This window comes from Austrofundulus limnaeus, unplaced genomic scaffold, assembly GCF_001266775.1.
Source record: "Austrofundulus limnaeus strain Quisiro unplaced genomic scaffold, Austrofundulus_limnaeus-1.0 Scaffold13, whole genome shotgun sequence".
NCBI classification, from domain to species: Eukaryota; Metazoa; Chordata; class Actinopteri; order Cyprinodontiformes; family Rivulidae; genus Austrofundulus; species Austrofundulus limnaeus.
Window position 1 is genome coordinate 2693977 of NW_013952415.1, and position 12261 is coordinate 2706237.

At 37.9% G+C, this 12261-nt stretch overlaps 1 protein-coding gene across 4 annotated transcripts in view; it reads right to left on the reverse strand.

The window, feature by feature from the left end:
- Positions 1 to 12261, reverse strand: part of rxraa (retinoid X receptor, alpha a) — a 122842-nt gene that overhangs the window by 22902 nt on the left and 87679 nt on the right. For 2 of the 4 annotated variants that reach the window (XM_014002473.1, XM_014002475.1), the window contains exon 4: positions 846 to 996. In XM_014002473.1, the coding sequence (XP_013857927.1) occupies positions 846 to 996 (151 nt within the window). Of the gene's footprint in view, positions 1 to 845; positions 1006 to 12261 lie in introns of all 4 variants that reach the window. The other 2 variants (XM_014002474.1, XM_014002472.1) reach the window with 1 other exon arrangement.

Below are 12261 nucleotides of genomic sequence, written 5' to 3' on the forward strand. Positions count from 1 at the left end.
ATTAACTATTAAGCTATTTCCCTTGACATTTTGTATTCGAAGGATTTGCATGTCACAGGCRCTTTAATGACTCATATGTAAATGTAACTGTTGTACATTTAACCTGACTGATCGTTTCCCAGTAGGGACTGAGTGGCTGAGCATGGCTTTGCTCCGACACAGCACTTCTCTGTTCCAGCTGAAACCTTTCTGCTGTGTAATTTAGCTGCTCTTTGACCAAAAGCTCGTGTTTGGATCTTCTTTGGTGGTTTCTCCGTGTGGTTGCGGCAGGACTGAACAAGACGCTGGGTACTCCTGGTTTCCTTTAATCTGGTTACAACGCACGCTTTCGTCTTAGAAGAGGTTTAGCAAACATTTAAAACACTTCAAAACTAATGGCAATGTCATCCTGCCGACAACGCCAAAAATTGTGGTGGCACGATTTACCAAGAATGCAGAAACACGYTGGAATAAATGCACAGAAAGTCTGCGTGTATGGTCGTCATATGATTTCATTTGAGCAACAACAGAGCAGAAGTCAATCAGAGAAGTCCGTCAAGTTGTGGCTGGCTCGTCAGGGCAGAGCAGCTGATAATATAACATCCTGTGACATGCTTACAACCAATCACAGTTCGCCAACTGTGAACCATCTAACCAATGACAGGGCTGTCAGCCCGGAAACACCTTATCAAAATAAAAGASGTCATGCATTGCTGGAGTCTKGAAGTCTGGGCCGATAGAGTAAAACAGCCAAAACTAGTTATCATGGGATATGATTACTGGACAGTGTCAAGGTAGAACAGATATACATAATTAATCCATAACAGCAATTTGGGAAAAAAGAGCTCGGTCTTGTGCCCACTCACCTGAAGAGCGATCGCCGCAGATGGCGCAGATGTGTTTAGTGAGTGACAGGATGGTGCCCGAGGGCTGGGCTGGAACCTTCATCACACCATTGAGGCCCAGCGGGGGCTTAATGTCCTCCGTGCTGCTGACCGAGTTCATCGGAGAGTTCAGCTGAAACATCAACACACACAAACACACACGCCGACAGGTCACAAAGCAGCCCTCTGAACTCCACACTGGCAAAAATAATACACTTCATTGCACAAAGCCTGTTGGCTAGAGCCAGAAGAGTAACTGATGACATTACAAATTGGTCTCATGATTGACGTCCAGTGGCCTGCAGTCTAGTCTTCGTTTAGACTCAGCTCGATYGGAACATCAGCAGAGTAGGTCCTAAAAACCAAAGATCACCCAATGGGAAGTCTCAACCTGCACGAGAACATCCAGGTGGAGCCTCTGGCATAAATCTGGCACAGCGGGTTTCTGCACCACTCAACCCCAGAAACTCTTTTATTCATGCTCTCAACAAGCCCCGTTGGCTCCCAAACATAGAGCGCCAGGGTAACTCCATCACAAAATGCRGTGTTGTATAAAGTACCACAAAGTGAAACTTGAGTAAAAGTACAAGTACCTTACCAAAAAATAACTTTGGTAAAAGTTAAAGTCTCCTTTAGGAATATTACTTGAGTAAAAGTACAAGTACCTTACCAAAAAATAACTTTGGTAAAAGTTAAAGTCTCCTTTAGGAATATTACTTGAGTAAAAGACTTAAAGTATCTGATATTTTTTGTACTTAAGTATTGAAAGTAAAAGTATTGATTTAAAATGAGCAGTTAGATTTTCTGTAATGACATTAGGAGGTGACCTCCCCAAAAAAGTACAGAAATGACTGTCATATTAAAATAATTAGTTTATGTTAAATTAGGATACACTAGTCCATCTGTTTCAGTTTATATATACACTATATATCCTCAATTTTTCCCCAAGAAGTATAATTTACAATTATATATATAAATAAAGGGTGCCCAAAACTTTTCCCCAAAATGAAAATCTATCTGAGGGCTGCGGCCAAATGCAATAATATAACTCATGAAATACAAATACTTCCTAAGTACAGTCCTTTTATTTTAATGATTATGTCCTGCTGGAGTGTGACATGATTTGTTTGTGTTCAAACTAATACGGTATCAGAATTTTATATATTTATACTTCTTATTCAACCACAATTAAATTCACTCTATCTAGGAGGCACAGTTTATATGGATAGTATTTATTTTTTACAATAACAAGCTGGAATGAAAACAAGCAAAAATGAAATAAAAGTAACAACTTTGTACTTCTTGCCTTTTTTAAAAAATGTAAGGAGTAGAAAGTACAGATAATTGTTTGAAAATGCAAGAAGTGGAAGTAAAAAGTAGGCTGAAAAATAATTACTCAAGTAAAGTACACACACAAAAATTTTACTTAAGTACAGTGACAAAGTATTTGTACTTAGTTACTTTCTGGCAAAATGGAAGCGTACAACAGAATAAAGAAACAGCGTTTGTTGTAGCAGCAGAGCAGCTGCAGCTATAAGTCTAACTTTAGCCGCTTGTTGATCCTTTCTGAGAAAAAGAGCTTTAATTAAACATAAAAAATAAAATAAAATCATCCTAAAGTGACCCGTCTCTGCTTTCTGGAGAAAGTGTAGAGCAAAGGGAGGCTAATTATTTTAATTACCAACATGTTGTTTCCAGGGAACAGGAATGCTGCGAGGCCCGGTATACATTATACAAACACATTAAATGTAATGGATGGAGCAGAGAATAGGTAGCCATTAGATGTGCAAAAACATTAGAAAAGTCACATTAGTCTGCTTGAAACCAAACTGGCTTAATAAGAGTTTAAAAAAAGAGGAACTAAATATATTAACCCAAGTAGTTGCTGTAGAAGCCAGAGGAGAGAGGCGAGTGATGCAGCAGAGCTTGCAGAGCAGCCATATGTTCTGATGAGTCGTGCTTTTATCAAATTACAACCTATGAGAAAAGTCTGGGAACACAAAGACCTTGTTGGCTTGAAAAATGAGCTCAGGCTGTAGCAGAGAAACCCTGTTGCTAGCTGACACGGTGTAGGACAAAGAAACTCTTATCTTTTTGTTTTGTTATCAAAGAACATGTTCAGAACTCTGTTTACACTATATTAGTTATGTAACAGAACATCGAGCGCAAACAAGGCTTTTATAATAAAAAACTTGTAGAATAAAATTTAACTGAACAAACTTTTTATACGCAAATACACATTTATTAATAACAGTGCACCTCCAATGCTGCATTTGCGCTTTAACCCTGATGCATGTTTCTAATGTGACATGCAGAAAAAAACAGTGAAATTCATAGTTATTTTGTTTGTTCTGTTTATAAAACGTAATCTTTATGTGTCATGACGTTTCACAAAACATGACCATATAATGCGATGCTGAGGGACAGAATGTAGCAACAGCAGGTCAGTCAGGCTAATTATATATTTTTATTTCCTTAGCTAAAATAAAATCGCCTAAAATTAGTAGACAATTATTTACTATTATTCTGATAATTTGTTTACCACATTACACAACCTTTATTTTAATTTATAGGACAGCTACAGTAATTGTGAATCATTACATCAAACTGAGGATTAAGTCAAACTTGGGCAAAACATATTTTCAGATTTCATATTATTACGCTACATTTTGAGGCCTGGATCATCCAAAGATTTGTCTTCCTAATCAGGACAACTCATTGATATTTGGTCTGAATCCCCTTTTTTAAGTTATTTTAAAGATGAATTGTTGACGTCATTAAAAAAAAAGGGGGGGGGGTCATATTGTTTTTGTACAGTTTATTTTTATTTTGTTTTATTTTTACAATTTTTACATTTTCCACTGTCCAACCTACACTGCACCAACCAACGGTTTTATGATGGACCCCATATTTGAAGAGGGGGCTCCATCTTAAAAGGGGGTGCCTGGACCAATAAAAATGCTTATAACTCAAAAACTATTCAACAACAGGAGTTTCAGATTTTATTTGTTGTTTAGCTCTGATGAAGGGCTATTCATCAAGCCCAACAAATGAGGCCCCAACCCCCCGGACCCCAGTTCTGGTGCATCGGTGCTTTGCGTACATGCAGGGGTCATATACGCTCCCGCTGTGTGGTTTCTAGTTTGGATACAGAGAGGTAAAGAAAAAATGCTTCACTAGCTCGCAGGAAAAACAACAAAAATTTTAGAGTTGTCTGCTCAAAATCTCATCTTTTGCAGCTACTGCTTAAAAAACAGCTTTGGAAAAAAAAACAACCTGTAGATGAGRTATTTATTCATTATATTTTGACAAAATACACTTGTTCCGACATTGTAATCAATGCACTATAGCTGCATATTTCTTTACATTCCACTTGGTGATTTAATCCTCAGTTCAATGTGATGGGCCACGTTTATAAAAAATGACAAAACTAAAAATAAATTCTGTTCTATTACAACTAGTACTCATAATACGAATAGGAAATAAGTATATGTAGGATCTACATTTTATTTTTTACTTCAAAAACATTGATTTTTAATTTTAGAAGCTCCTTAACCTGGCTTCTGAAAGTGACCAAGATGCAGCTCAACATCTTTTATTAGATCCTCCAGCTACAAGTGGAGAAAAGAGAGGCTAACCAAAGACATTATACTACTTCTGTTCACAAGTGGGCACAAGCTGCTGCAGCTCCAGGCTTCTTATTTAATCATTTTTAACTCTCAGGCTCCAGAATTTGATTTCTCTTTAACAGCTTTGGTTCTTTTAGCTTGCAGCTCCCAGAGAAACACACCTAATCATGACACTTCTCCAGCCTCTCTCTCCCTCTCTTTTGTTTCAGACAAACCTCCGCATGATTTGACGTGGCATCTGGGGTGTTAGGAGAACTTATAGGAACATGACTTGAATTTCAGAATTCAACACTATGAAAGGTTAGAGCTACTGGCAGCTTCTGACTGATGCATCCACACACACACACACCACACACACACACACACACACAAAAAGTTGATTTCTTCCTCCACAAGGAACAGTTTGGTCACAGTGTCACCAAACTCCTGCATTCAGTGCTGTAAACGAACACACACCGACTCAACAAATACACAAAGCGTTGAAAAAGAGATTATTTCCTGCAGAGCTTCACACGCAGTGAGACGGTAAACAGAATGTATATCTTTATCAAATGGCCATGAGTTACATTAGACGTTTTTTAAAAAAAAAAAACATACACCCCAGTGCTCCAAATGGTTCCCTGTGAACTGAAAAAAATAACATTTTACAGAGAGGTTTATGGGATACGCTCACACCAAAATAACTGCAAACATCTCGTGTGCATGTTCATTCACAAGCTCAGTCGCTCCCACACACACACACACACACTCACCTACTCGCCTGGGTCTAGTCTTCCTCTGCAGCGCAGCCCTTGCAGAGCTCTCTCCCTGGCTGGGATTGTCTCTATCAAACCCTCTGTGTGCCTGACAGAAAAGATTCAGCTCCTCACAGTCTATTTCCAGTAAAACTTGCAACTCAATCTGAGCAACGTTGCTCCCTGCGGTGTGTGTGTGTGTGTGTGGGGGGGGGGTACTTTTGCTGTTTGCCCACAGCGAAGGAGACAAGGCAGTGGGGATTAAAGTAGCTCAAGACTAGTTCTGGAAATAGAATACACGAGCCCCCCTGCCTTACAACAGACACATGTCACCCTTCACAAGTCGGTATGCCAGCTGTGCGAGCGACCGAATGGCCCTGGGAAACCACAGCTGACTGGCTTCTCGTTGTCTTGAAGAAAGCCTGAGCCTCAAACTGTTACACAAGAAGACAACATGAGAAACTAAAGGGCTTTCTGAGGTTTAAATATGGGACGGATGATTTCCTGCAGAACAATGTACAACACAAGCAGCTGGACTGCTCCAGCTGTTGAACGCCTTGTGTTCTGCAGGTGTTACGTAACAACATGTGATGGGTACGTACAGCTGGGTGGGTGTCTGTCTGCTCGAGGGTATCAAATTCTGCACAGAAGTGATACRTCTTATTATATGTTATGTGCCATCTGCTGACCTGGCTATGTTGGTGGAAAATTCAAGGATTTGGTGATAATACTGTRTATATATATTTTTTCTTCGTCTTTATTAGGGCAAAGGGTTTCAGATTTATCGGAGGTGCAGCACTGACAGATACAATAAAAGCTTTTGTGCATTTATAATAATTGCATGAATGCTAAGTCAGCATTCAGTTTTACAATGCTTTGCCAAGTTTGCAGAGCTGCTTGACTTGTAGACGAGAACAGGGCGGACTGTGGGACCCCATTCAGGAAAGGAGCCTTTGGACAGTGAACTCTCTCTTACATGGCAGCTACTGTTCCCGTTTTTACAACTACAACTTGTTCTTAAGATCTTCACAGTGGCTGTTAATTAAAGCAACTTTGCCACCATATTCAAGTGTATTCAGTAGTATAATTAGTGCAGTGATTTTATTTTTATTTATTTGTCTGTTATTTTATGAACTCTTAAAACATTACCACTAATTTTTTCTTTCGTATCTTGTTTGGCATTTATCTTGTTCTACATTTTTTTTACCATTTCAAAAATTTATACTTTATTACATTCAGATCCTTCAGAATATTCTGGTTATAACTTTTGGGACTTCAACAATTTATACATTTTATGAGATATGAGATATTTAGCATTTTCTACCATGTTTTTTTTTCTCATTGAAAGTGAATGGAGCCGTTTTAAACATCTTTAAAATCCTTCAAAATGTTCATAAAGCTACAGTATATCGCACTTTTTAAAACGTTTGTTCTAAATCTACTTTTTTAGTTATTGTTCTGATCATTTTGCTGTTCATATGCTAATTGAAACTTTTGTGCTTCTTTCAGCTTTTGTTTGCCATTTAAAGTTTTTTATGAATCCTTTAGCTGTTTTTTTTGTAATTTCAGCTGTTTTTTGCATTTTTATCAAATTTTTTCAGCTAATCTTTGCTTATTTTTTCTAAATTCACCTTTTTGTAATAATTTCAGCTTCTTGCTGCCTAATTCAGCAAACATGTGTTTTTTATGTTTATTTCTAATAATTTCAGCTATTTCTACCACTTTTAAAAAAGTTATTTAAGGCTAGTTTCAACTTTTTTATTTTTATTTTTTAGCTATTCAGCAAACTTCTGTCAGCACTAAGCATTTATTTTACATTTTCGCAGGAAATGCAAATTCTCTAGTTTACTCTTTCTTTTTGTGCCATCAGCCTGTCAGGTACTGCAGATGACTATCAGCAACTATGGCTAAACTTGCCACACGATGTGTTCATGTTGATTATTGTGCATTATCTATTTTAAATAAATAAATATAACGCCTTAATGCTCTGTTAAGTCTGTAACTGAAGAGTTGACTTTACTAAACTTTACAAACAATACCGATTACAAAGAAACATATTTCTTTAGTCGCAGTGGCTTAAGCATATTATCCCATCTGTCATTACCGGTACAATAATCTCAACAGTAGAACAGGTCCTGTAAGCTATTAGTATGCTCACACGCTCAGCGATGAAACATAAAAAGCCCAGTCATCCTTTGAGAAAACAGAGAACAAAAAGGAAGCGGAGCGGAAGCGGTGGAGGCCTCTGCCTGAGACGAGCTTAACTCGATTCAGAACGTCGGAGCACATTGTTTGTTCATAAAGACACTTTAAAGCGAGATATCAAACCCTGGCGCACAACTCCTGAACGTGCAGCCCTCGTGTTGATCCTCACTTGTTTTGCCTCTTCAAGGGCACCTTGTTAATAAGTGAGGAGTGGCTGTATTCTGTTTCATTGAACAGCAGAGCAGCACCACCAGAAATAGAACGTTCTACTTTATTATCCACTGTTGCCGATCTTATTTTCCACCACTGTATAAGTGCCTGCAAGCTGCTTAGCTTAAGAATGATTAATTTCTCTATAGCTTTAATTTACTTTTGCTTCAAGGCATGACGCTAAGTGTCCAAAAATAGAATGCAGAGCRAGGAAGTCGGCAGACAGGAGGCAAATCTGCTGTTGAAAGAAGCAGGAGCATTATTGGCTTCCTGGTGAGAGGTGAGGACGGAGATCAGGTCATGATGTGGCCTGGCGATAACCCTCCACAGTCCCCCTTTCACCTCTGACACCTCGTGACAATCACTTCCTTCTAAAAGCAAACTTATCTCGAAGAATCGAAAGATTGACTCGGAACTTTCTTCTCCACCGCCGGGGCATGTTTGCRTGCGAGTCTCTTATCTGGACACATCGACAGAGAGAGTGGGTCGGGTTTCAGGAGGCCTGTTAATGGACCCGGCTGGCCTTCAGGGTGTTTTCACGGTGAGATACCACCCCCCAACCCCCACCCCCTCCTTTTCCCATGGGATGAATTTGAATATCATTTTGAAACACACCTGTTTGGACACACACAGCTAACAAACAAGCACAAAATAAACGTTTAAAAGGACTTTTTAGTATTGTAACATTTAAATTTGTTCATCAGCATCAGAATGTATTTCATAGTTTCCTAAAAAAGTATGATAATGAAAAGGAATACTGAATTATGTGGTCTATTAAGCACACAAATTATTCTTTACTCAGTATAATATTTAGATATAACAACAAAAATAGATTTAGTGATTTCACACTTATTTAAAAATATGTTAGGCAATAAAAATGTACGTAAATAATAGAGATTTATCACAGATAATTGAGTTCACAAGCAGATCTACATCAGTTACCGTATTTAAGAACTAATGAGATGAACACGAACATATTTATTAACCATTAAAACCTTTGATGGCAACATAAAAATCCCTCTTAAGCAGACGTTCCTTTAAAAAAAAAGTCTTGACGATTACTGTCACCCGGCTCTTATAAAACCCCTCTCTGCTCTCTCCCAGCAGATAACATTTAACAGAAGCAAACATTTTTTTGCAGACAGCTCAGAGGTTTGCAACAGCCACCTCATGCTGAGCCACAGCAGATAAAACGAATCATTTGTGAGCTCTGCCAGAACAGTTTACGTACAGACGTGTGTCTGTTTTTAGTGTGTGTTTTGACAGGAACTTGTGTTACAGAAGAGGAAAAAAAAATCAGGAGAAATAATTAGACTACCGGTGCCGACTGACTTTGAGCTGTTTTCTCACCTCAGCAAGGCAGGTTCTAGATGTGTTTGTCCACGATGTGCACGTGTGTGTATGTTTACTGGGTGTGCATTCCTGCAGACACACACGTGACTGTGCCCTTTATGTTATTTGTGAGCGCGGACAGGCAAATGGGATATTTTTATAAGAAACCACTCTGCTCCTGAGGCCAATAAACTTCTTATTACGGGCATAAAATCTTTTATGAGAACTGTCTGGACAGTAATAACCCACTCTCTACTTTACATGTAAATTTTGTGCAGCATGATATATACACATAAAAAAACCAYGCAATTCTAATATTGCTAAATATTGCAATATCAATAACAGTAGATATAACACAACCCTGGCAGCACTCTGCTTTATCATCTTTGCAAGAAAACAGCATTTTTAACACTATGTGTTGATACGTCATGTCTAAAAATACCTTCATAACTGGGGTTGGGCATTAAGTTCAGAGTTTTGATTGAAACAGGGAATAAAATGCTGATTCTCCTGGAAATGTTTGAATTTTACAATTTCAATTCCTAGTTTTGACACCTACTGGAAGGAGCTGACAAACACCATCGAAGAAAAATTTTGCAGGTAGTGTGTGCGTAAAAATGAGCAGTGTGGCTCAACTTTAATAAAGTAATAAGATTATACTGTGAAAAGGAGAACGGAAGACAAACATGAGTAAACACCGCTCAGGTTTTATGACGCACTGCGCGTGCCTTCGCTGACACTTCTGGGCAAGTAAAACAATAAAATATGCCTAAAACCAACAGTTGAGGCAGCTAACAAGTTATACTAGTAGATTTTAGATACACAACATCAGCTCAGTAACATGTTTAAGTACCTGCAGAATCAGACACTGGATATGTGTCTGTGTGTTTTCATGAGATTTTTAAAAATAAAGCTCTTCTGTGAAAGTGTACCCCAGTGGAAATTAAATTCATAACATTTATATTCAAGTTCATAAGTTTGATATTTACATTGGTTGGTAATAGCTTAGTAAAGTTCATTAAAAAGGAAAAAAGTTCCAATAATTAATATTCTTACAGACATTAAGACTATTCCATTCAGAAAGAACTACCGTATTTGAAAGATGTAAACTTTTTGACCCTGCCTCTAAAAAGAATCGGAATCAGGAATTGTTAGGAATCAGAATCCAAATGAGGAACTGGAATCATTCAAATCCAAACAATGCCCAACCCGACTCATAACCACCACATTGTTTCTAGACACGGAGAAGAGGATGACCTCGACTCGAAAGTTTGATCAGACGTGGGGCTATGACATCATGGTTCGAACCTTGCAGAAGGCTGCAAGGAGTTCCTGCAGATTTGGCTCGTTTCCTCCAGATGCTCTAGAGTTTTTATGGAAGTTTGAAAGCTGGGGGGGAAAAGCCTCTGAGTATTACTGAAAGAATTCAGTTTGTTTGTAAATGTAAAATGTAAACATKATAAGAAAGTCAGAAACCAGGTCTTCCCATCAGAATGGACAACAGCATGATCAGTGTGTCCTATTCCTCTCCAGTGGTCATAATGTTTTGACTGATCACATACCACTACAAGGTTTGTATAGAATATGGTTCATACGCAACATCAAATCAAATAGTTGTCTCAGTAAATCTCCACTTATTTACAGAACAAAGTCATAAACATGGAAAAACTATAAGTGCATGATTTAGGATGCAATCGTGAAAATACAAACAGCATGTGATGATGGTAAAGGGATGTTATTTCACAGACGGGGAAGAACAATCACAGGTTTGGCTACTTCTCAATAGATGCTAGCATTCTTGCAAAGACTAAAGCAGAAAAAGATGTTTTAGGTTTGAAAGCGTATTTTAAACAGTGAAACCATGAGTTAAATAAACATGTAACTTTGGTCATTCTGTCCAGTCCTGCGAGAACAACACGCAATCAATCCCTGCGTGTTTTTACAAACGTAGGTTTCCCTTCACTTGCCAACATTTTGCTTCCATCTGGCTTGGTGTGCAGGAAAAAACACAGTTCAGAAGTTCAAAAACAAAGCCTCTACGTGCTTGTGCATGTCATCCGCCTGTCAGTCAGTGGGAAATTTACAAGTATTTTTTTTCCTCTCTAAAGGTTTAGATTCGTTTTTTTTCTGATCCAAAAAGCATGTTTTATGACCACAATACCACTTTGGTTTGGATTTAAAATTATTTTCAGAGTCCAAAGGAGAAACTATCCTGTTATAGTCACTTTGTTCCATTATAATCTAGAGTACTGTTTATTTTATCATACAGATCAAATTTCAGCTAAAATTCAAAAGGAACTTATGCATCTGAGTTTATTAAACCTTTATTTCATTCTTGTTCTACAGTAGATAATGGAGGGATAAATCTAACAGCAAGTGATGGATTCTAAAAATGATCTTTACTAATCCCACATCCAGATTGTTCASGTCTATTTTAATACAATTTTCCTTTGAAGCCAACAAATAAAAATAATGTTTCTACTTGCTGTTTAACAAGTTATCTCCTTTAAAGAAGAAATAAATAAAAAAGAATAAAATACACAAAGTAGGGTCTTGTCTGGGATTCTGGGGTCCTTCGTTGACCGTGAAAACAGGAAGTAGCTGTGAGTTTGGACAGCATGGCTTTAGCATTATTATTTCTAGCAACTATGACACTATTATAAATTAACAAAATTAGTTTGGACATAATCCTTGAAGATTTAAGTGACCCGCCATACGAGTTTGTTTGATTTCTGACACTAATAATAATAATAATAAAAACACATCTATGCAATTAAGAAACAACATGAAGTCAAATTTGTATTTAAAACTGTAYTTGTCGATTTGTCCAACATTAAAAGCAAAAACCAAAATAAAATAAAAAAATCTCCCGGTTGGCCCAAAGTTMATCTTGGGMTAGGGTGGGCMAAGACGGATCCACYGGACCCATCYCTCAAATTGGGGATGCATTTGTGGRCCGCAACTGGAGTCATCCAAGTTTGACAGCCTTCGGCGCGTTACTGCAACAAATTCGGCCTTCGAAGGACACAGCCCCTGATTTGAGAGGAAGACTTTAATTTCTGAACTATAGCTGCTGTTGGACAGATCATGTTCTCGGGCCTACGACCTCCTCGTTTATCTTGTACTCTTTTGTTTTTTATTAAACTGTTTTAATAATCTAAATTTTTTTGTGAGAATTTTCCCACTCAAAAACCCATTTACAGCGGGTAAAACAAGTATTGAACACGTCAACATTTTTCACAGTAAATATATTACTAGAGGTGCTAATGACATGAAATTTTCACCAGA